The sequence below is a fragment of the Odontesthes bonariensis genome, chromosome 21 (genome assembly GCF_027942865.1).
Source record: "Odontesthes bonariensis isolate fOdoBon6 chromosome 21, fOdoBon6.hap1, whole genome shotgun sequence".
In the NCBI taxonomy this organism is placed as follows: domain Eukaryota; kingdom Metazoa; phylum Chordata; class Actinopteri; order Atheriniformes; family Atherinopsidae; genus Odontesthes; species Odontesthes bonariensis.
The window spans coordinates 25,816,185-25,842,286 of record NC_134526.1 but is presented as its reverse complement, the minus strand read 5'-3'; the positions used below and the strand labels follow the sequence as shown (position 1 = coordinate 25,842,286).

Genomic DNA, 26,102 nt, shown 5'->3' with positions numbered 1-26,102 from the left:
GTCTATGCCCTGTTCACTCCCGTTATATGGATATACGCGGATCTCGAGTGATCTAAATATCTTCCGAAGGACACCGACTTTCACCAAACTATCGGTGAGTAGATGAACGTATTCTATGCCAGAAATAAGGTCCAGGTTTAAAAACAAAAAAAACGAACTTCCCCTTTAAGTGGAACCATCTGGTTTAGTATTTCTGGTTTTAGGATCTTTTAATACAAACTGTATATTTGCATTAAAGCAGAACCTACATGGGCCTTAGTCACATAACACCTGTGGCTGAGGTATGTGGTGACATTTAGGTGCCGCCTGTTAACAAACTGGCTTTAAAGTCAATACAATCAACTATTGCCAAGAGTTTAAGCACCTTGTAAAATGGGGTCTGTTTATAGCTCCTGGAGAGTCTGGAATGTTGATTTCTTTCTTTCTTTTCTTTTTTTTTTTTTTTTCCGCGTGTGTCTCAGATATGTTTTTGTTTCCTCCATGTCTGGGAAAAGTCTTCTCCATAAATGCCTCCTGAAACGGACATATGTCTAAAATCTATTTATTTTTTCACGACTGCGAATATGAGGTTGGCTTGTGCTGCGTACGAGATATTAGACTTTGTAACGAGGGACTGAGGAGACTTGACTTTCGCAGATGTTGAGTCCATGAAGCTAAAATGCTGCTGCCGACACGAGGTGAACGCCACCTTGCAGCGACGGCAGAATGTGAACTCTATGCTGAAGCGGGTGGCGACAGATGCTGTATTTTTGTAACGCACAGGCGTGTTCCTCTTAACAAAACACGCAGGTGATGATGTTGAGCAGAAAAGACTTCACCATGAAATGTGTGCTGTGGTAGAAAGAGGAAACTTTGATTGAGTCTCTGTTATGTGACCATGTTTGGTAAAGCTCCTCAGGCACGGACTCCGACCAAGCCCCTTGACCGGCTGGTGCACACAACACACACGCACACGAAGGAGATGGTTTCAATCAGAGACCTACTCAGACACCCCCCCCCCCCCTCCTCCAAATCTTTTACTTTCCACTCTCCTTCATACCCTTCTTTCATCACGATTTCAGGCAATCCTCGTTTCACCCTTTCATCTCAGGCCGAGTGTCTCGGCCTGTACTTTGCCTTCTCCACTTGCTAATATCACTTCCTCCCTCACAAACGCATTTTTAAAAGAAAAGACAAACACATCGCAGCTGTGACAGCCTCCAGTAGCAGCTCTTTGTTGCCTGGGTAGAGCTGCGGACGGATGACTGGGTCGGTTCAGAATGCGGATGCCTGCCTCTTACTGCAAGTCTATCCTACGCAGGCATCGGTAAGTACAATAGTTGATACGATATGTGAGATTTCATTTTCTCGTTCTTTTACTTTTTGGTGGATTACAACCTCATAACACATCGAATGTTTTCAGTTGGTGACCCATCTGGACTGCAGGCAGGCCAGTTTAGCACCCTGACACTTCCACTAGAGTCATGCAGCTGTTAAAACAAAAAAAACGCAGAGCATGTGCTTTAGAGTGGTCTTGCTGAAATGAGCAAGTTCTGTATGGGAAAAAGTAGTTAAGGAAATGGAGCCGCAGGCTGAAAACCCATCTCAGCATGAAACACTGCCCAGATCCGCCCTCTTAGGACATCACCCATTTCGTCCTAGCTTCTTACGCACTTTTTTGTTTCCCAAATTGTCTTTGTTTTCTAAATTGTCTTCCCATTTGTCTTGGTACCTGACTTACCGTACTTACTCTAGCACTAGTTATGCTCTTAGCTGTTCGGTTTTGGAAGGAAATACACTTATGATTTCTTGTGACCTGAAGTTCTTTTGCCTACCGATGTGGAACACACTTATTGTAAGTCGCTTTGGATAAAAGCGTCTGCAAAATGACCGTAATGGAATGGAATGGAGCCAACACGGACAAATGGCAAGCTTTGTTTGTTCTATGCAGGTCTCGTGCTGCATCCTGAAACATGTTTCTGGTCTTCAAATTCAAACTAAGCACATCTTCTAACTCTTAAAAAAAAAAAAGAAAAAAAAAAAAAAAAAAAAAAAGAAAGAAAGTCTTTTAAAACTGTCATTGTTTTTTTTCACCATTTGAATGAAATACAACGTTAAATAAATCCTCCCGTTTTGGTTTATTTTCAACCCGAGAGTCGAGTAAAAACACGAGTCCAGCATTGATATTTTTTCTTGTCTTCAACTTTATTGAAGAGCAACACTTTCAAGTAAGTCTCAGCTTTCAGCACTACAATTACGTGATCATTAGTAGTGGTCATTGTAGACGACAACAGTCTGAGTCACAAGGTAATGCTCAGACAGGGGCCCCTGAGGGCTTCGAGTAGTGTAGGCCGCTTCACATTAAAATCTCCAGGAGAAAAAAAAAAAAGAAAGAAAAAAGATCATAAGATATTGCATTGCATTAAAAGACAAAGAGAAGGGAGGGAGCCACACTGGCAAGTCATTCACTGGAAAAACAAAACAACTGATTACTTTTACCAAATGTCAGGGTTGGGATTTGATAGGTTACATTTCATCGAAACAACAATGAATCACAGTTGAAATCAGAGCTTTAAGAAAAGCAAAACTGGGGCAAAAAGTAAAAGCTGCCTCCAATTTTGCCACGTAGTACCTAAAAGATCAATAACTTATTGACAGGACTGGCTATTAAGGTCACGTTTACCTTTTAGATACATACTTAAATACTGCATGTTCATTATTAATGAACTGTGGTCTCCCCAAAAAGAAATAGAGGCAACCTTGGTTGTCCAAAGCCGATACAACACTTTGTATAGAATACAAATCATAGTCAAACTCATCATTAACTCATCGTCCAAATTCATAGTCACATTCACGTCTGAACAGGCCGGGTTTGGAGTTAGAGAGAGGGGGAGAGGGAAGGACGGGGGGGGATACTCCGTAGAACACCCTGACGAGTACAGAAGCTCAGTTTGTCCCGTATGTGGAGAAAGCACACCGTGTACTTCGGACTTTGTGCACGAGAGCTGTGCCCGAAAGCACAGGTCGAAACAAAAAAAAAAAAAAAAAAAGATGCTGCGCGAGGAGTGCATCAGCACCGCTCTCAGTGAAGTCTCCCACACTCAGCAGTGTGTTGGCTGAACATTCACAGCGTTGAGTTCTGGAGGTTAGACATTTGAGATGAAAGACCCCCCCACCCCTCCTCTCCTCTCCACTCATCAACTACATGTACAGCTTCAAAGACACATGCTGATTGCCATTCTCATCCTGGACAACTGTGAGATCATCGTAATGCCACTAAATCACTCATAACAATCAGAGATATGCTCTTCTCTTCACAAAAAAAAACAAACAAAATTAAAAAGAATCAGCACTAAACGGGCTCCCCGGGAGGGATCAGCTTTGGGTTATAATACTTGGCCGGATAATCATTGTGCAGGCAGGTTAGAAAAATATACACACAGAGTATACACAAGGAACAGAGGACATATTCGATTGATAAAGTTCATGCGTATCCAAAATCCGACTGCATCACATCCACCGTTTGTGGAAAGGCACGAGATACTGCAGCCCCGCCCCCCCACCCCCGTGGTGACAGACAGAAATACAGGAGGTCCCAGAGTTAGCGCTCTGCAGGGAGTGTGCTTCATATTTCCACAGTGAAAACACCCGACATTCTCAGACCGTTGGAACTATCCATCCAACTACAGATACAGTGGCTAATTTTTACACATCGAAGCATGTATGTGTAGGTCGTGTTGAGTAGTGTTTATATTAAAAAGAAGGAAAAAAAAAAGATAAAGGCTCAATAGTCCAAAGCGAGCAAAGATGTAGCCCCGAGTGACATCGGAAAATAGAATATTGTGCTGGAATCAAACAAAAAAAGAAAAGGCTCTGCAGCCCACTCACTGTTTGAGGCTTGACTGCAGACCTCAGAGCTCCCTCTTGTGGCCAGTTGATGTGCCAACACTTCACCACTACAGCCATGTAGCAGAAAACATGAATTAATTTGCATTTCACTTCATGATTTTGGAGGCAATTTAGTGAATATTGTGCTATACAGGGATGGAAACCTGAGGAGTGTACTGTGAGGTGGGATTATAGGGCTCTTAGTGTCTCTTTTACTCTGGCCTGTTAACCATCGGAAACTTGTGCTGAACTCTGAAATCGTTTAATGATCAGAGATTGGGATGAAATGGTTTGTAAAAAAAAGAAAAATCAAACAATAAAAAAAGAATCAAACTGGTTACAGTGTGAGATTCAATGTCTGTTTCAAATATGGCACATTTCTACCACCTAACACTTGATCCACCGTGGATCCTTACAGATCCTTACAACTTACATAATTCTCAGCTTAGGAAATGCTTTCTATCCGAACTTATTGAGGAGCGTTACGCCTCCAAAGATGCAGAATGTGGCTACAGTAAATCAGACTGTAGGCCGCGTGTTGCCTCATTCTACAGGAACCAGTTGCTCAGCCAGTGCTGCAGTGTGGGCCTCTTAGGCTTTGTCCCAATTCGCTGGCTGTAACCCCCAGGCTCCGGCCTCCGACTCCACACGTTCAACTGTGGAGGAAATATGAGGAAGCGTGCGAGCGCAAACCTTTCACAAATATCTCGCTCAATCATCCGCCTGTGAGGCGAAGGCTAAATCTGTCAGATCCCGTCTTTCTGTCTGTTATGATTTCAGCTATGAAGTTATCAGTTCTGCCATAAAGATGTGTTAACAAATAGACAGATAACTATGCAGTGGGCACCTGCATAGTTACTGTGTGTGTATAGACATGCAAAGAGGAGAAATAATCAAAACTACATTAAGTTCATGCGCTGATAATGCTCTTGGAGGGAACATTTTGGAAGACCATCCCCCCCTACCAGCATTAGATTAATGCAATTATTAATTAGATAGTGTTCATCTATCTTGACAACTCACTAAGGCATCACAGAAATAAGTCAGTCTTCTCATGCGCTACGATGACCATCTACTGTTTATACAGAAAAATTAAGCATGCACAGTACAACGTGCTTTCAACAGCGTCTTCTCAATTTATGGGACATAGCGCCATAGCATTTCTGCTGCTAACATTCTGCAAAAGGATGTTCTTTTGTTTGTTTTTTTTTTTAAAAAAACGAGCGCCGTGCCGTATGCGCGGAAGGCGGCGGCCAGAGAAAAAGGGGGCTTTAGTGTGTGACTTCCTAACTCTCTTAGTCTGGTTCTCGGGAGTCGCTGACAACAGAGGAGATAAATAAGAGCCGAAGGGTCTGGCGGCGGCGGCAGCGTTTCTCTGGAGTGAGACGCTGGCCGAAGCGACGCCGTTGGCCGTGATACACTCTGATCACAAAAGAGACGGAGACCGAGAAGTCTCTCTGAGATGGGGATATCGTTTCCACGGATGAGTGCATAAAAACAACCAAACAAACAGAAAAAAAAAAGGCTTTTTAAATCACTGAGGGAGGGGTTAAGAGAGTCTGAAGTGGGTTTGGGAGGTAGAACGAAAACATTCGAGCTGAGGCAGAGGGTTGCGACGGATGTAATATTACTGTGAAAAGCACAGTGATGCCAACAGGATGAAGGCTGAAACAAGTAAATCCTCCGAGAAGCCGAGGACATTTGTGTGTTACATATATAATCCTAATTATAAAGTGGTTGGAGAGGCATGGCTGGTGACAGATGGGCGCCGCTTGTTCCAAGGAGGCCACAGCAGGTAATACTGTAGGAGAGGCATTACGGTGTTTTTCTGTCTCATTCTGAGGTTACATGACTTTAAGACAAGAGCCCTAAAGGCTCACAAACACTGCGTTTGTCTGAGAGTTCTTCACTCTGTAGGCCACTTCTTCTCAAGTGTGGACGGAGAACGAATGAGAGAAAGAGCATCCAGTGGATCAGGGGCTACAGCGTGTATGTGTGTGTGTGTGTGTGTGTGTAGAGAGATATTCTGAAGGGGCTCAACTTTGTGATCTTCTTCCTCCACTATTATTGCTTTCCTGTTTTTCCACAGGCACTTCAGAGGATTGGGCTTTGGCTGGAGTCGAGTGCGAGAGGAGACTGCGGGGAGATGGAAGAGGATTGGTGGTGGAAGAGGAGGCGAGTGACGGTAAAAGTGTGCTTGTGAGCTCTACCTTGTTGCCTGCAACCAAAAGCTACCCCCCCCCTCCCCAGCAGCGTAGTAATCAGTCACCGAAAAGCATGAGGTTGCGAACGCTGGTGCTTTGAGTGAGTCAACGAGCACTCTCCTCATCCCCTGCTGGGGTCAGAACCTGAGGGAGGGGGCGGAGCTCCGGCTGTCAGCAGAGGAGGGAGGCGGTGAGGCTCCTGGGTGTCCTGCCTCCCCCCTGCTCATACCTGCGTCTGAATATTCTTCGTCCTACGTTAGTCTGTGTGGTTGTTTGCGTGCTTCTTGTCTGAGGGCGGCGACGTCTCGGCGCCTTCCTTAACCTTTCGCCCTCCTCTCCCGGTCATGACTTTGTAGCAGCCGCGGGCGATCTTATACATCCAGATACCGTTCAAGATGTCCAGAGCGATGCAGGAGGTGATCCAGGCCACCTGGGCGCCCAAGCCCAGCCGCTCAAATTCTGGAGTGCCAAAAGTGGCGAATACACTGACCCAGTAGGACGGCATGACGGCAATGCGGACGAGGAAGAACACCACTGCCATGGCAATGCCGTTTGAAACAACCATCCGGTGCGAGCGGGGGTATTTTAATGCCTCGAAGAACCACCTGTAGAGAGAGAAATGTCAGGAAGGTATGTCCTGCGACATGCTGACGAATACAAAATCATTCACAAGCAAGACGGCCTCACCTTTGGTTAACAAACGGCGTGGACAACTCTGAAATGAGACGGAAATTGGCAAAATAGGGAAGCACGCCGCGTGTCTGCAATGATCAAACACACTTTGTAAACTTGTGATGCCGACAAGACACGCGCCAGAAATCAAAATGTCTCAAAATACAAATGTGTACACTGAAGAACGGTGTACTCACCAACACATATCCGTAAGCGTAGAGCGCCGCCAAGTGGTGGCACACAAAAAAACTGTCTCCCATCGTGCTCCAGTTACACGCCAGCAGCACAAGGTCTGGGAAGGGGAAAGAGGACAGGCATGTCTATATTTCTACCACATTGTTTTACCAAATATGAAATGACTGTGAAAGCTAAACTGTGGAGGTTAAAAGTCCAGTTCAGGGTCAGACAAAACATTGCCAATCTTAAATAATATAATAAGAAACTTGAGCCACTTTCGGACAGAGTAGTCATAGGAACGTAGTTATCAGAACTGTCCTACTCGAATTTCGTTCTGATAACTGTCCTTCTGTTTCAGTCTGCATTCGCATATGAGTCGGGACCTGATAGGGACTGATGCGGCGCGCGCAGCCGTCTGCGTCAGTGACGTGTTAGCCGTTTAGCGCTACATTCAAAAACAAAACAAAAAACAGAAAGTAAGGAGAGAAGAAAAAACACAACAAAGAAGCTAATATGGAGAGCGGGGAGGCCACTGTGTTCATGGTCTGCATGATGGTGATATCAATCATGGACGATCGCATCAGGCGTCTAATATCGAGGCTGGAAGGGCACACAGAGAGAGTCAGGAGACGATACTTTTTCATTTCATGAAGGAAGGAAGGAGAGCAGAGCGCTGCAGACAAAGGAGACAAAGTGTAAGTTTAACTTATTAAACACCCGCCGGTTGTGTCTGTGTCTATGAGGAAACATTTCAGCCGTGATAGCATGACATGGGGCGTAGCTACCGACCACCACACACCTCCGTCAGATGCGTTCTATGAACTATGAAAAGACCCGACCTCAGAGAAGGAGCTAAATAGTTATAGGAACTGAGGGAGAAAGCCCCGAGTTCCTGTATGTCCGAACACGGGAGAAAACGGCCCCGCGGATTAAAAGGTTATTAGAACTGCCAAAGGTTCCTACAGAACGAAAGCGGATAATGGCAGAAGGCAATGAATTTCACTTCAAACAACCTCCGTAGAGCAACTCTTTAGAGCTGATCACCAAAGCTCGTCTGAGAGAATAAAAAGGTGCTCAGACCAAATACTGACTTTCAAACTTTTGTTTTTTTTCTGTAATCTGATTGGATTTGCATGCACCAATAAAACTGCTGCACCCACTTCCTGCTCCTTGAGGGCTGGCTCGAGACTTTTTTTTTGTCCACAGTATTGTACATATGAAAGTTACATCAGCACTAAAAAGCGTATCCAAGATGAGTTTTCATAGAAGATGATGTGCAGTCACAGTCCTCAATGTCACTCAAGTGGACTAAATACTAAGCTAATTGAAAATTCTTTTTAAGCAGCTGGTCTACTCAGCTCCCAGATGTTTACAGATTGTTGTTAAAAGAAGACACGTTGCTGCCGTCACATTTAAGATGAGCCGATATTTCTCATGATTTGATAAGATGTCTCCCTTTCAGCACATTTGAATAAACGAACATGAATATTGTTTTATGGGATTCACAAACACCGTTTGTTGCACAGCGTGCGTTTACAGCTTAAGAATTGGGATTGTAAAATAAGCATCTTGTCGCATGTTCCTCCAATTAGGATGACGCTGCTTCCTTTTTGGTGTTTGAAGGAAAAACAAAGACAGGCTGGTTGCCAATGCTTTGTGTATGCAAGAGGAAATGATCAACAGAGATTTGAAGAAAAAACAAAAACTCACCATAAAGGAGGTAACCACATGTTATGGCTACATTTAGTTTGACGAGACTTGGGTCACCCCTGTGGAACAGCAAAGAACAAAGTGTAAAGGTCGCTGCAGCACAGTCACATTCAAAGTCAACAAGCTGGAAGGGGATAGCTGCTCCGCTTCTCTGCAGAAGTAATCATCAGATCGATAATCTACTTCTGCAAAGAATACATGATGCAACCTCGCAGACTAATTAATGTGAGAGCGCCAACACGCTCATCATAAGTAAAGTAGAGTGGCCGTTCAAGGTTGAGAGTCTAATGCTGATGAGGTCACTGTAACACTCTTATGTTGTCGGAGCTTTATTAAAAATAAGAGGGAGAACCTCTGCGTTACTTTGTTTCCGTTACTTTGTTTCCGTTACTTTGTTTCCGTTACTTTGTTTCCGTTACTTTGTTTCCCCCCCTTCCACGACTCCCCCCAACCCAATCCACGGCCTGCTCCGGTGACCGTTAGGTGTCCTTGCTAATGACATCTGTTCAAAATAACAATGACGGTGACATCTGATCCTGGTGTCGGTTACAAGTATCGTGTAGCAAACGACTGGCTGGCGGTTTGTGTAACAGGACCTCGCAGCCCACATGCTGTGCAAACAAGCTCACTAAAAAGCCAAACGCACACGAGTGTGCCCAGCTTATACGGACGTTGCATTGACTGACTCTTACCCTGACAAGGTCGGCTCATACTCGTTCCAAAAAACTAACAAAAGCTAGGAAAACACACCGATGCACGCTCTACTGTGCGATGGCTCACCAGATAACCCCCCGGCACTAGGGATGCAAATTATCGATTAATTCATTAATCATTAGTTGACTGATCTTATCGATCGACTTACGATTAATTGATAAGCGGCGTTTTTCACCTGAATTTTAGTGTTTCAATAGGGCCTTTAAAAATATCAGCTAGTTAAAACAGTGAATTCAAAAAGTATATATTATATTATGATAATTATATTGTATTATATTACATATTCCTCAAGTAATTATGCATTAGGAAAAGAAAGCAGACATGTTTTTTATGGTATAAGAAAATACATTCTTTAATAAAAAATGTTTTTAAAAAAAGAAATAAATTAAGGACTGGCTCAGTTTGTGCATTTGAAATATTAGACATTTAAAACAAAAAAAACAATAAAAGAAATTAAATAGAGAGCCAAACAGAATATTACTGAGCCTATAGATTATGAAGAAACTGCATCTAGGCTATTTTAGCTGCCAGTTCTCGTCGTTGTAGTGGCACGTCACGGTAATGTAGCTTTCTGTTGTTAGAGCCGTCCAACAGTCTATTGTCAGAGCTACAGCAGTAGCAGTAGCTAGCGTTGTTTTAAGCTCACTCTTCCTTTTTTCGTAGCGAGCCTCGAGGCGGGAGGTTATTGATGGCCTCGAAGGGATATTCTAGCCTGGCTCTAGGATCGCAATGAGATCCTGAAATCCTGCACCATCAACTGTGTTGATTGGCATCAAATCTCTCTCGATCATGCTGCATATGCTCTCTGTAATGCCCTCCGCCCTTCTCTCATCACACGCTCGCCTTCCCAGTGTAGCTTTGATTGTAGGTTGACCAGGTGCACGGGTGCCATGCAGGACAGCTCCGTGCACGGTGTTCAAATGATAACTGAGTGAGCTAGTTGAACTGTTGTATTTCAATACCGCATGACACAGCAAACATTTGACTTCTTTGCCTGCATTAATAATGTTGAAATGGTCCCACACAGCACTTCTTTTCGCCCGCTTCATTTCACATCTCGCGAGGGATCACTGTTCACCTCTCGTTCTCACGCTCTGTTCAAGTTACTACAGACAGTAGCGCCCTCTAGCGATTAATCGTGATTAATAAATTTTGTTCGAGCAACCTCTTGATGGACAATTAATCTAAAATGGATTAATCATTTGCATCCCTACCCGGCACCCTTTTGTCAATCATTTTTACCCTGTCAAATGTCAATTTGGCAGGATAAAAACAACATACAGATTTGGGAAGCACGTGAGTGGTGTGAAAACCAACACATTTAATTCGTCTACGCCACCGACGGCTTTTCCTACAGAAGTTAATCAGCATTTTGCAACAGCTTGGTAACAACATTATATGTACATTTGGCCTCTTTTTCTCCCTCTTGTATCCCATTAAAGTCCATTCCGCCCCCCGAGCTCCTCCTGCAAAGCCATCAGCTGTATCGCTTTACCTCTGCACTTAGAAATGCATCAAGCAAATATCAGGTTGAGCAGCACCCGAGCCGGCTGATCGTGAGATAGCCAGAGAGCCTGCGCGCTATCGCTGCAGAGTCCAAAGACATTTCCATAATCACATCAGTGGGGCCCAGCTTCGGTTAATCAAATGTACAGTAAACCCATGCTCCTAGCTCCTCATACAATTAACTGAGTGGAGTTTACCCTCAGATGAGATACAGAGACAGTTACACAGGAAGTTTCAGGATAGTCTCGTCTCAAAGGGCATCACCTTTGTTTCAACAAATCTGCTTTTAAGTATATGCTGTAGAAGTCTTTTAAACACAGCATGTGCGCTTTTTTTTGTGCATATACAGCCTCAGATTAGCAACAACCATGTTACATGTTCATTATTAACTGCCTAAAAACTAACGGGAGTGTGGGAAAACATGATTCAGTAGCTTGAAGAACCACCTTTAGCAGCAGTAACTTGAAGTAACCATTTTCTGTGTGATATTATTAGTCTTTCACATTGTTGTGGAGGAATTCTGCTCCCCTGCTCATTTATACACAGCTCTCTTAAGGTCCCGCCACAGCATTTCAACCAGGCTGAGGTCTGGACTTTGACCGGACCTTTGCAACACCTTGATTCTTTTCTTTTTCAGACATTCCGTTGTAGATTTGCTGCTGTCTTTGGGATCATTGTCCTGTTGGTGACCCAGTTTCAGCCAAGCTTTAGATGTCAGACACACATTTGACCCTAGAATGCTTCGGTTCACAGAGGAGTTCATGATGGACTCACTGACTGCAAGGCGCACAGTTCCTGTGGCTGCAGAACAACCCAAATCCCCACCCTTTCACCCCTGTGCTTGACAGTTGGCACAAGGTGTTTGTGCTGATATGCTGTGTTTGGTTTTCTCCAAACGTGCTGCTGTGCATTATGACCAAACATCTCCACTTTGGTTTCATCGGTCCAAAGGTCAATGTTCCAGAAGTCTTGTGGTTTGGTCAGATGCGACTTTACAAATCTAAGCCAAAAACAAACAAAACAACTGCAGCTGCTCTTTCCCTCCACTGTTTCTGACATATAAAGCAACCAATCGGAGCAGACTAAGCCCTGCACCAGAGGAGGGGACCCTGAGAGAGAGAGCGAAAGAGCGAGAGCAACAACAGAGCATTTCAGACAGAGGGCGACAACAGGTGTTGCAGCAGTTTGGAGTATGAGAAAAATATATATATATATATTTTTTTCATCATTTCATCACGAGAACATATGCTAGTATTAACCTAAAATAAATACATGAGGCTCATTCAGAAGTTTCTACCTGTGGGAGTCTGGGAGTGCAGGTGTTGGTATGTTGAGATGTATATCTTTGCAAGATTTAGAGTTAAGATTATTTTCTTGACATGACAAGCAACCAACTGAATGAACCTTCCTGTCCATCACTCACATTCACATACCTGTCAGCTGTCGTACTGCTTATTGTCAGTTCTGCCCATCACTGAACAGACTGCAGTGAAGCAGCTGGCAGCAACATTTCCATTTGACCAAAAATGTGCAAAATAAATTATGCGGGTGTGTGGTGTGAAAGTCACTAAATCTACTTGCGAGGGTGTGACCCAACAGGTGTTTCTACCATAGGCGATTGTGTGTGTGTGTGTGTGTATGTGTGTGAGAAATAAAAAGGCATGGGGAGATGAATAAAAGCGCCGCACACGTCTCTTCAGTCATAGATTTCACCATTTCGGACCATAAAAACCTAAATTTGTGACGTTCTTTAACAGTTACAATCAAATTATTACCCATAAGATTAATAATGACGTCGCCCGAATAAAAACTAAGTCTAAGTGTGTACACATAATAATCCACATCGGTTTGTGCGTCTTCATGGTTTGGGGAACTTTTAAAAATCTTATGAGGGTATAAATAGTAATTCAGTTGCCCAGATTATTAACACCAAAGCCTTGGGCTTTCGCTCCGTCAAGGCTGTTTAGGTGCAACATCTCTTGCGATGTACTATACCGGATTATCTCATTCACTTTGTATCGTAATACAAACTCTTGTATGACTCACATCTAAGATCATTAACCACTCTAAGCACAACTCCAACAACCCAAGTTCCACAGTGACAGCTGGTTGCATATATGCAGATCAGAGTGGTAACACTGAGCGACCAACCGAGGTGTTTGCCGTAATACGTGATCTCCCTGCAGGCTAAATAGTTCAGGGTGCAGCTTTTCTGACAGCTGAGCTCATTAGAGTGGTCTTTCCCCTCAATGTAGAGGAAAGGCAGGTCACTACAACAAATTCTACACAGAAGTTTTCGCCACCAACTAGAGGTCCGACTGACTCGGACGTTGTTGGACGACGTCGCAGTGAACTCTGCAACACATTCTCACGACTCGCCTTCTTCAACAGAGTCTGAAAGCAGCCGAACATTTCTGTGCAAACGTGTAGAAAAGTGCGGTTAACACCAGCATTATCTCCAGTTGCTGCGTCAACAAAAGGGGGAATTCGGTGCATAATCTGGGCCATAAACGCTGGTTTTCCAGCCAACACAGTGGGAAAACCCAAAAGGGCGTCTCTCCTCACAAACTGTACGGTGACCAGATCACACAGTCAATAAGGCCGATAAGTACTTTTTCCATTCATTCAAACATTAATTAAAGAGTCTGACCGGTTAGGATATTAATGTGATAATGTTCTCGAGGCCTGAGTTCTTGTGTAACCCTGTGTAACTTAGCCCTCCGTTCTCCACATTGTCCCAAGTGCATATTAAGTTCATGTACAGATAAGCCAATCAAGAAATGCAGCAGAGGCGCGGCCATGACACATGCTGCTTGTAAACTGAATGGATTATGATAACAGGGTGAGCTGTGCTGCGAGCCAGCTGAGAACAATGTGCATTTCTAACAGTCTGGCTCTGGCCACTCCAGCTCTGCTGATAATAGCAGGGGGAGAACAATGCTGCTGTGTGGCAGGTCTTAATGATGCTGTAACACAATCAGATTGACCAGAGAATTAATACTCACACCACTCTGTTCCAGCAATGAGAGGAGCTTAGGGGGAACTGGGGGTGCAGCTGGGAATCAGCTAGGTGCCGGAGGGCGCGGAGGACAAGTTGCGAAATTCAACAAGAGAAGTGAGGAAATGTCCCAAACGGAAACACTGACACGAATTATTTCAACAAAAGAAAAGGACACCTTTTTTTTTCCGTCTCGACGCAGCAAAAAACAAAATCCCATTGCAAAAGATGTTTGTAAAAACTGACAGCAAACACCTGAACAGCCAGCAGATAAAGACTGTTATTAGGAGGAAGGAGGGAGCTCCCCCATCTATCATTCCCCCGCTCTTCTGCCTCCTTAACCAATCCTACCACCCCCTACCAACCCCCCCGATTTTTTCTTCTCTCCCCTTTTCTGGTCCATCAGCGATGCTGGCCAGAGCCAACGGAGACAATGAGAGCCAGGGAGGTGAGCTGCATTGATTCGACAGCCGGAGACGTGGGGTACAACGGACAGCTAGAGGCAGGAGTGCGCTCACAAGGGCTGGTGGAGTAGGGGGTTGGGCGGGAGACTAGGCTGCTGTCAGTGGCAATGAAAAGGAGTGTTGTTGGTGGGATTCAAGACAGCCAGAGAGGAAGAGAAACTCGGGAAGAGGCAAAAAAAAAAAAAAAAAAAAAAAAATTAAAAAAAAAAAGGAGAAGCAGAAAGACGAAGAAGGAAGCAGTGTTAGAAAAATGTAGGGGAGAAGTAAAAGTAATTAAAGACGAGACGCTGAGGGGAAATGGTTTTAAAAGGCCGACAGAGATATCAGAAAGGAGAGGGCAGAGAGAGAAATGATTCTTCTTCTTTTTCAGGATCCACTGATGCGAGTAAAACAGTCAGTGGTGGCAGACAGAGTGGAAGACGGAGACGAGGAGGAGAATCAAGACAGAAATCAAATGCCAATCCACTGAATCTACAACTCTCTGGGGATTACTCTGACATGCTAGATCCATCCACTCCCCTGCCTTCTTTCTTTAGGAGGATCTTTAGGAGCGCCATCTTTGTCGCTGCAAAAGGTATTAACTTGCTATTAGCTTCCAAGTCTGACCATCCTCCACTACCCCCTACCTCACTGAGCCTCTACCAGTCTCCTCTCTTCCAACACAAGCTTGTTGAGGCTCTCAGTCTGACAGTGAAGACATTCCAAGCGTTCACTTCCTGTTTTGTTGCCTTCCACGACAAGGCACAGGTTGCACCTGTTTTTAATTTTTCATCGAGTATGCAAAGTCATTCCTTGGTGCTTACGAGGTGTTGTGTTGGTTGCATGTTACAAATTGTGTTTGTCATTTGTACAAGAACACCGGTGGATACTGATGAATAAATTATTGATGAATCTCCTTTCTGTTCCTCTTACCAGACAGGGTTGGCGTTGACCACGTCATCGAACCACAGGATGTATAAACAGAACAAGCCCACGACCAAGGCGTGAACAGTAGACACCAACCTGGAGATGGACACAAACACATAAAATCACATCAGCAAACACAGACGACAGACTAAGTGTACAGTGAGGGATTGGAGCTAATGAGGAACCCTTGGTTTGTCTAGTTTAATGTCTTTTCAAATCTGAATACATAATGAAATCAATACTGCCTCAGCACGTCCAACTAGGTGAAGCTCCTTTTTTTTTTTTTTTTTTTTTTAAGAATCAGACCTGACACAGCATCACCCCTGACCTTTGGAGTGGTTATCTGGGCCACTGAAGTACTCCAGCGGTCCGGCGGCTCTTATCGCCTCTCTGGCAGATTCAGAGTTCCGACACTATCACCATGCAGCCTTCTGGCAGCCCACAGGCTTCAGCTGCTGGCCTAAGCCCAGACCATATGAGCTCAGACAGACAGACTGCTGTACAAGGCCATTATTAACATTCTGAAGTGGCCCAGTGTAAAGAATCAGGGGAAATATTACTAAAGGAAGCACAACTGAAGGGTCAAATGCATCTCTCAGGAGACACTGGCCAATCCCTTGAGGCAGGGGCCTTTTTTAATGCTCACACTATAGACAGGTAAGCGTTAAGTGGCTTAGCAAACAGAGGAAACACATTCACTGACATCTGTCAGGTACAAAGACTGGACTGAAAAGGAGAGAAAAAAAAACGCAGCCAATGTCCAAAGAAAAACTTCAACAGACCTTCTGAGAGGAGCTATTGGTCTAAGAAGACACAAGTTTGACAGGACGATTCCAAGAACCTCCTTTATGCTGCCTTGTTCAACACTATGCTGCTGTTTCTTTGAAAAGGCTTTAACTGTAATCTACTTGCACTTGAGTCAAGGTTACATAAACAACACACTGACACAGGCTGTTATGCAATAGTTGACCACTCTAAAGTGAACCCTTAGTGCTTCGCCTTGTTTTGGACTCCTTGGTCAGTGCACTCCATTCTGGCTGTTACGGACAAACAGGCTACTGTCAGCTGCAGCTGGTTGAAGGAAGGCTTATCTTTGAATATGGGCTGCCAGCAAACAGATGAGAGAGAGCGCGTAGAACTGAGTCAGCGAGAGATGTTGCGCAACTAGAAATGACTGCCCTCTGGACCTCACCCCTGTGGTTGCTGCTTGAAACTTTAAACCCCTCATTGCTTTGCCAGCTGTTCGCGTCACAGCTGTGGTTGTGTAGAATGAGGAGTTCGCCTGAAGCGCATCGGGGTCCATCTCAATAGTGCCGCACTACCAAAAAAACACTTACATTTTTTTTCCTTTTCTTTTATAAGAACCAAAGAGAATCTAGTTCTGGTTTATTGGGTACATGTGCATGGGAAACGGGTTTTCTGTGACACACACCTGGAGTTCCACTCTGTGAGCTTGGTGGGAGGTAGCCTTTTATAACCTGGTGTGATGACGGTGGACAGCCACGGGCTGGCCACTGAGAAGAGAAGCTGGAAGCCCACAAAGCTGCCAGCTACCACCGTCAACTCTCTCGTCTCCATCACTCACCTAAACAAAGACAGGGGTGGGTGGGAGGGGGGGGGGATGGGCGGAGGGCAGGACACACAGAGAGTGATACACATGGACAGGTTCAGTCGGTGACTGTCAGTCATCCTGGGCAGCAAGACAAGAGAAACTGAGGAGGCAGCTGTGGTGGGAGGGTGAAGCTGCATCCTGTGCAGTTCATGCAGTCCACAAAGCAAACAGGAAAGGCAAAGAGACAAGAGGGAAAGAATATATATATAAGCCTAGAACACAGGCTGTCTAATGAAAGTGACATGAGACCTTCAGCAGAGCGGGGCAGAGAGGGGGGGGGGTGAAAGGAAGATGAGAGGCAGCAGAGTTAAGGACAACAGAAGGATAGAGTGACAGAAACGGAGAGAAAAATTACTGCGTCTGAATACAGGAGGTAGCACAGCATTTTGATTTGGAAAAAAAAGGACTCCATTATGCATAATGCAAGCGGGATTACAGAGAGTTGTTTGGGGCACAAAAGGAAAAAAAAAGAAAAAACCCTGAGAAGAAAACAAAGCTTGAGCAAAGAAAGAAAAGAGGATTTTCAAGATGAAGCAAGTAGTTCAGCTCATGGGACGGAGAAGGTGTTTACTTCAACAATGCATCTCATTATTCCTCTGTTTAGCTTTAAAGCGTCCATGTAATAAATGTTTCAGGTTGTTGTCGTCACTTTGCCAACGAGGTCACTTTAAAATCGTAAATTCTTGCAAATGCAAAGGGAAACTTTCACACCAGGGAAACCACTGAATGCGAACACATTTCTAACCATTATGAAGGGACGAGCTGAGCAGATCTGTTTGTTTTCACTCAGGTCGACTAACTGGAAGCTCGTCTTTTCAAACCACAGGTAAACAGCGACGATGGACCCAAAAAGGACTGCTTGTGGAAAGCATATCATGTTGAATCCCTTTTTTTCCCCCCTATTTAAGACTGGTGAAGACAAATAAAATCAATCTCTCACTGTATTCCAACACATCTCAACTACTCGTCAACTTCTTTTTCGTGTTCTTATTCTTGTGTTACTTTCAACAGTCCGAATGAGACTTAAAATTAGAATAAGAGTCCGAATTAGAATTTTTTTTTTTAAACAAGAGACCTTTTTTTACAAAGTCTGTGTTTTGATTTTGGCGGGACCTGCGTGCACAAGACGGCTCTGAGAACGTTAGTTCTCATGCAGCTCATAGACAGAGGCGAAGAAGGGAAAAGTGAGAGCTCGCAGGGGCCTTCTGGCAACACTCTTCAGTGGAGTTTGTCCAAAATATCGCAATATTCAACGCTAGTTTTTTTTTCTCTCAAAAATAAAATGAGGAGAAAAAGTCACCTCGTTGGCAACAGTGTGGAGGAGCTGTAACCTGCCTGAAGCTCACCTTGTTGCTGACATATATAAAGGGGAAAGGTTGAGGCGGGGCTGCACGGCAAGTGAGCGAAATTAGACTGGCTTGTCTTACAGGTTGCATCAGATTATACTCGTATAACAGGGCATTGAATAATTCTAATATCTCTTTAAAAAAACAAAACAAAAAAAAGCTTATCAAATTAAACCCTGCCGTACACGGAGCATCAACAACTTGTTGACCTCCCCCTGGCCCTCTCACCCCGACAGATGAAATAAAGCAGTGACACAGTACTCCTCGACTTGGATTTACCCCTAGAAATCACCACACCAATTTCTGCTTGTGTTGCAGACAATAACCACCCACGACAACCTCTCCCAATACCTGAAAGGCCGACTTACGAGGATAGAAAAGGTCACACGGCTCACAGGAAATACCAGAAACAAAGATGCATTCTAATAATGTGCTTTCAGCTGCTCTACACTGTAGAATTATCAGCTGTTGCAACACACCGTGGCAGCACAGGTCTGGACTCCTGCCTGATACGTATGCTGCAATTCTGATTAAATCACTAACATTATGCAAGTTATGCTAAACCTAATTATTGCTGATAAATGACACGGTACAAGACAAAGGTTACAGCCGGCTGGCAGGTACAGCAGCGGGATCCTTATACAATGCTGATATGTGGAGATCATTATGTTTGCAAAGCAATTTAAGTAGTTTAACCTCTAGGCAGCACGTGACACTTCAAGCATGTACCCTGCATTAAGTTCTATTTTTACTCTAAAAAGGCCACTGTCACGCATGCATACATACTGTTCTGTAAAATAGGACGAAACAAAGCTGCCACAGGCTAACCCATCGGTTTACAACGCTGCCATGATGACTTCATGTTCGCCAATGCTGGTGGAGGAAATCTCCAACGGTTTTCCACTCAAAATGGGACAGGTATGAAAGCCTGTCAACAAATACACTCATCAAATGCATTGCGAGAAGTGCAACTCCAACTCCAACTTTGCTTTCCAAAGCCCCATTATCCCAGAAACTGGCTTGTTCAACAGGAAAGCTGAAGCAAGTGTCACACCACCCTGAGAGGCTATTATTGCCCACAGAAGCAGCTCTGCACATTCCCGAGCCGGCGTTGATCATATGCAGCATGTGCCTGAATAATTCATAGGCATTCTTCACCTGGCAGGCTGGTTCACGCTGCCCCCCCCCCCCTCGGGGGAAGAGGCAGCACACAGAGCCTCCTCACTGCGGATCACTGCCCGGGCAGGAGAGGTGCTCTGCCGACGACTCTTGACCTTGTTCCGCCTGGAACATCCTGCTGCTGTCAGCAAACCATGACCCCTCCTGACATATCGACCAAACATAAATAATAGCGGTTCAATTTCCACTGTTCTTTTGGAAATCCAAACCGGCCCCAGTCTACCGCATTGCTACACCCACACCAATTGGGTCTGACTCGAACGGTCCCTGATCACACCAATCTCCTACGGCATGGCTGGATCATGACACGAATACTGAGACATTACGAGTGATTACGGCAATTTCAAGCTGGGCAGAGATGCTTGGATTTCGCATACAGATCCTAAACAATACCTCAAACATCCTCCTCTTTGTTTTGGGGGAATTGTACACCATTCACCTTGCAATCTGGAGCAGTTCAAAGTAAATGGGGGATATGTAACAGCAATTGCTTTCTTATCTGTATCTGGTAGTTCTAGCATGCTTTGCAGTGTGGGAGCGAATTAACAATCAAAAGCATTAGCGACAATAACGGAAATGGCGAAATTTCGCGTATGTCGCTTGCTTGGTCAACAAGAAAAGCAGATTTCCAATACAACCCGGACAGTAATAAAAACGAGTTGTAACAAGAAGACCCAGCTGATAAGTCGCAACAACAGGAGCAAAGTTGCTGGCTGAAACGGTGAAAAACTGCTACGTGTGCTGTTGTTAGAGCCTGTCGAAGACAAGGCAACAGAAAGGGGCACGAAGCTGTGGCGGTGAAAAGGTCTAAACTGGGTGAGAAAAAAAGACAAGCACGCGTTAGTCCGCATTATTTTTGATTTGGTGGAAGGGGTAGGAAGAGCTCTGTTACCTGGTACCCGTCGCATAGGTTAGTGTTTGCGGAAAAACTCCCGTTCGTCCGGCGTCTTCCTCCACTTTCTTTTAACTTGACGTTAGCTAGCAAGTCAGCTAAAGTGAAACAGCCCGCTGAGTCTTCCAGCGCGAGACCAGTGCAGACGGGAGAAAAAAAACACCCTCCTCTGCTACGCTAACAATGCCGTGTTCGAGGAACCATTCCAGCCCGAAGCACAATGGCTTTTCTCGCCGCCTCGTATCACCGCCGCCATGTGTTTACACCTTACAGCGCGACATAAAAGTTTTTACTCGTTTTATTTTGCCACTGACAGTAAGGAGCGAGCGGTGACGTCGGCACGTACCCACCTCCGCGTGCACACGCCCCCCCCAAACACAGGCTACACCCACCAGGAACAAAGGCCTCTCTTGATTATGATTTATGATAATCTGCAGCAAAAAGTGATAAATCTGCGGTTTCCAAAGTTCTGTTCCACCTCAAATCATTTAATTCACATTACAGAGATTTTGCAAACCTTGCCACCCTGTTCAAGAGCACGTGCACTTTCATGCATTTGTTTTTTGTCTAAAATCTCTGAGCAAACTTGCATTCAGTCATTGGTGAATTCCAGGTTTGAGGTCATTTTTTGTCAGGTTTATAGAGTCATTATGAGACAATACAGCATGCTTTACAATTCCCCTGTAAATAAACACCACCAAACAGTTATTGAACAATTGCAGACCTGATTATCACATTGATTCATTATATGACTCGAGGAAATTTCAGCATCCTAGTTTTACTTTTAAAAAGCCCTTTGGGAGTCTTGCAGCACAAAGGGGTTTTCATCTTGGCGTATCATGCAAAAGTCTTTAGTCATCCCTCATATGTAGACATATTGCCAGAAAAATGGGAAATGAATTGAAACATGTGCAAACATGAATTCAGTATTTAGGCTGAGCGCCTTTATTCTTCAACACAGCCTGAACCCTCTTAAATAAGCTTTGTGGTCATTTCTTTCTGTAGTCTACAGGAATAGTTCTCCAGGCTTCTTAAAGGACATCCCAAAGCTCTTTTTTTTGGAATGTTGGCACAAATTGTCAAATGTCTAAAGGACTCTCCGCCCGGGCCATGCTGAGATATGCCAAATTTTTTAGCTAATGGCAAAAATACTGTTTCAAGTCCTGTCAAACTGTGTTATGTTTGCCATTTTCCATCAATGCATCATAGGTCAGTGTTAAGTGATTTGAATAAAAAAAAAAAAACATTCCTCGGAAAACGGCCAGGTACAACAACTGAACTGAAAAGGAGTGAAAAATCAGCCAATGTTTGAAAGGGAAATGGAGAACTGACATTCAAAACATTTCAAAATATTACAAGAAAGTCTGGCTGCTTGGAAGTAAAATATAAGGAAATCGGGGGTGGATCAAGACTTTTCGCGCAGTTGCCACTGCTAGGACATTGCTAATGCTATCTAGATTATCTGGATACTGATTGGGCTGAACTGATTATTCAAAGCCTTCTGAAGACTTCCGATGAAATGCACTCTTTTTTTTTTTTTGCAGTCCCTTGCTTTTGTCATGGGAACTATTGGACCTCTTTTCTCTGAGGGCCTCTGAGTCATTTTGCAGTTTGACGACATTGTGCTGAGGTTGTCTGTCTGGTTCTTCCATGCAGTCACACACACACACACACACACACACACACACATATTCGCAGACGCTCTTTTGTATGGTCATGTTTTTAAAACCATTCATTCACTGGTGTAATGCCCTCCCTTGCACATAACTCTTAACTTTAACCGTCATGACTTAAACCCTTCTCCCCCTAAAACTATTAAACATCCTTTAAAGTGGCTTTGAAGGAGTGAATATTGGCAAAACTGTCCTCACTCTGATGCTCTGAATCTCAATATCGTCCCTATGAAGAGAATATAAATACAACCCCAATTCCAAAAGGTTTCGATGCTTCATAAAATGTAAGTAAATACAAAATGTAACAATTTGAAAATCTCATAAACCAGTGTTTTATTCACAATAGATGGGAACATATGTTGCTCCAAACCCTGTATATACCTTTCAACAATGGAGCCCTTCCAAATGTGAAGGTTGCCAGTTTCGTGGGCACTAATGCACTCCCATACTATCAGGGACGCAGGTTTTTGAACTGATTACTGTAAAACAAGCTGGATGATCCCTCTCCCCTATAGTCTGGAGTACACAGCGTCATCTTCCGATTTAGATTCGTCTGACCACAGAACTTTTTCCTCACTTTGCTCTCCTTTTCCCCCCGTTTAATTTCTCAAATGATATTATGTACACGTGACATTATTGTGGTCATTAACTTGTGTTTCCCTGTTCCAACAGGTATCATTTGAATGGGGTTACGGTGTTTGTTGTCCCCTCTTTTCTGTCTTCTCTAACCCCAGCTGGTCGAGGCGGATGGCCACCCTACCTGAGTCTGGTTCTGCCAGAGGTTTCTTCCTGTTAAATGGAGTCGTTTCTCTCCACAGTCGCCTCAGGCACGCTCAGGACGGGAGATTGGACTGAAGACGAGTTTCGGTGCAATCTGTTGGTTTCCTTAGCTAGGAAATTGTTTTTGAATTGGCTCTGTATGTATGAATTGGATTATTTTGAATTTAATAAATTGGATTTCATTGGATTATGATTACAATGAATTGAACTCAAATTGGTTTGAATTGGACTATATTACTTCAATTCAATTCAATTCAATTCATTTTTATTTATATAGCGCCAAATACAACAAATGTCATCTCAAGGCACTTAGTAAGTCCAATTCAAGCCAATTGGCTGTCTTGATATGACATTTGTTGTAATTTTGTAGCCTGGAAAACCAGCGCCAACTGCTGGACGGCAAAATGTTTTGCCTGTGGTTGGGTCTGGCTCGAACCACTTTTCATTTTGAAAATACTGCCCTGAATCTGGCAGATGGCAACTAAACCAATCACAACGCAGAGATGTGTTTTGAATCAACGCGGGCGGGGCAGAGGGTCAGAGCGTTGGCCTATAGGCACAGACACGGTTTGAAAGACAACGGGTTGTGCTCATCAACAATGTTCCGTTGTATCCATTCATCGGAGCCAGACTAAATTAGACATCCAATCCATTTAGGCTGGTTTATCAGGCTAGTAATTTTGCACTATATAAATAAAACTGAATTGAATTGAACAGTCCAGGTTGAATGAACTTTTTCCCAAAGAAGATGGCTGCCTTTCTGAATCAGGCTTCTTCTTTACACGATGGAGCTGAACCTGCATTTGTGGATGTCACAGTGAACTGTATCCATAGACAGTGATTGCTGGAGGTGTTCCTGAGCCCATGCAGTGATTTCCATGACAGGATGATGTCTGTTTATAATGCAGTGCCTCCCGAGGGCTTGTAGATCACAAGCATCAAAAATTCATTTTCAGCCTTGTGCCTTGAGGTTGCATCGTCTGGTAGACTAAGGTACATTTAATACATTTGACTTAGAAATGTGACATAAAAAGGTCACAGTTTTATTGAATCTATATTGACAACAGTGTAAAAGTTAATTCTGGCCATTGAAGAGGGAGTCAGGGTCGGAGACATATTTGTGAAGATCTAGAATCAGATCTAGAATAGCTTAAAATTAATTTGTTTTGTGATATAATCTAGATTTAAAGAGAATTAGATTTTAATGTGAACATAGTTTTTTTTTCTTTTTTCATTTGTGCAGAGATGAAAGAGCATTTAAAGTGCCAGCCTGACTCAGTGACTGAGCGTGTTAAAAAGCATACAGCGATGGGATGACTGATATTTGCATGGACTGAAAGAGTGCGCCGAAACAGGATGAATCTAATCCCTTCTCCAACAATAACCAGCCTCGCAGATTTACTAAACATCAGCCGCTAATTAAAGCAGTTCGGATGCCAATCACGGGAGCGGTGCAGTGAAATGAAAAAGTATGGAGAAAATGATGCATTTGAAAAGTCCTGACAGGAGCAAGCACACAAGCAGTGATTTACTGTGCTATCACCTGGTCATTTAGCATGTTTCTACATTCATACTACTACAGTGAAGGGGAATTTAGTATTGTTTGTTGTACATGAAGAAGAGAGAATTTACAAACTGGACGAAGAGTGGAGAGATACATGGCAGTAGTGCCCTTGCAAAACTACACAGCGGCATTTTTCACTAACTGCCAATATCAGCATGCTTGTAGACTAACAGCAGCAATACCTGCATTACAATATGAAGGACATTAAGTATAGAATATAGGGTTTCTTACCTGCAAACGTTACTGGGCTGGTATAGATCCCGAGGGCAAAATGATGGCTGTCAGTCACAAAATTGTAACAACCCCGTGAATAATCTTACCATTTTTTATTTATTTTTATGGTGGTTGTGTGTTTTTGCTCTTTTTATTTGACCACGTCAACAGACGGTGGTCATTGATAGTGACATAAGTTTTACTAAGTCCAATAAGTAAAAATACTCTCAACTGAGCAACTTTACAACCTTCCACATTTAACAGGATTGAAACCGACTGTAAACATGCTGTCAAAGGCATCGCTGACAGCTGGCTCAGTCTGGGACACTGATTACATTGTTTGCTTGGGCCATGTGAGTTTCAAGTAAATCAAAAAGTTCTTTATCAAATATACTGAAAAATACAGGATCCCAATATTATTCTCGATGACAAAATGGTTAGACATTTCTGAGCGAGTAATTGCACGGCCTTATATGTGTCTCATTGAGAAGCCCACTGTGAATCTTGAGATGCATAACTGTGTTCTCTGTGTAGCTACAAGAGATTTATAAGTTTATGATTTATAAGCTTCATGATACAGCATCAGAGTTTTGCATTTCGGGACAGAAAGCGGGCACTGGATTCATAATCCTCTGCTTTTGGCAAATGCATGAAATCCCATTTCATCCATTTTGGCAGTTGGTACAGTTGACTGCCTCGTCATCTCTGCTTGGAGCTTGGCTCTCACAAACAAACCAGGATGAGCACAGTCTTCTGCCACACAGCAACCCTTTCAAAGTTGACTGTTTTCACCACTTTAGAGTGGCAAGTTAGCATGCTAAGATGTTGTAGTCTATGCTAATTAGCAACAAAAGAAAAAAGGAATATATAGTCCAAGTGAAAGTAAAAACATACTTTTGAAGTTGTTGATATTTTTTTTGTTTGAACAAGCCCTGTGATGGACCGACAACAAATCCACGGTGTACGCTGCCTCTCGCCCAGAGGCAACCCGGATAGACTCCACGTGACCCTTAATGGAGCACCGCGTTAGTTCTGGCAGACCACGTAGTCAACGCGCCCTTTGCCTATTGGCTGACGCCGACCCAACCCTTATGGCCAGCTGCGCTCAAGGGGTTATCAGCTGATGCTCGCAATTGGATGCTGGCATTTGGGGCACTTCATTTAAACTTGGTTTGCTGTCACTGCTTTATTTTTGCTCTCTGCTTGCACCCACCACCTCCCCTGCTCCACCGACTTCTCATTGCCAAACAATGTCATACTGTTGTTCATTGTTGCTTGCTCTGTTCTAGGGGGTTTGTTGCCTTTACAGCAAATGGAAGGCACTCCACCTGAGGATGCTGCTGTTCCCTGTCTTGGCTTCCATGGAGCTCATGGAAAAGTCGGGAACTTCATCCGAACAGAGCCATACCGCCAAACATAAATTGTATGCATTCAGAATAAGCTTCTGAAATTCATCTCTGTTCTCGTCTCGTTTTGACGAGAGTGGTTCTGACAGAAATTGGATTAAGCGGGTATATAAGAATTATTGGATTAAGCGGGTATATAAAAATGGATTGACGGATAAGTCTGGCAAGTAATAAGTGATCCCCAAATGATCTGAAATGAACAGTTGCACTCTAAAGAAA

The 26,102-nt window shown here is 43.8% G+C and overlaps 1 protein-coding gene across 2 annotated transcripts; it reads right to left on the bottom strand.

Moving 5' to 3' along the window:
• Positions 1-2,171: 2,171 nt before the first annotated feature.
• tlcd4b (TLC domain containing 4b) lies at positions 2,172-20,582 on the bottom strand. 2 transcript variants are annotated; one of them, XM_075453504.1, is made up of 7 exons: positions 20,248-20,582; positions 16,651-16,803; positions 15,225-15,314; positions 8,631-8,689; positions 6,941-7,035; positions 6,759-6,832; positions 2,172-6,676 (listed from the first exon to the last, which is right to left on the bottom strand). In XM_075453504.1, exons 2-7 carry the CDS (start codon positions 16,794-16,796, stop codon positions 6,328-6,330), a joined length of 813 nt encoding a protein of 270 aa, XP_075309619.1. In that variant the 5' UTR covers positions 16,797-16,803; positions 20,248-20,582; the 3' UTR covers positions 2,172-6,327. The 2 variants fall into 2 exon arrangements, with proteins under 2 accessions (XP_075309619.1, XP_075309620.1); XM_075453505.1 differs by lacking the exons at positions 16,651-16,803; positions 20,248-20,582 and adding an exon at positions 7,304-7,593 and having other exon boundaries at positions 15,225-15,245.
• Between the last annotated feature and the right edge of the window lie 5,520 nt (positions 20,583-26,102).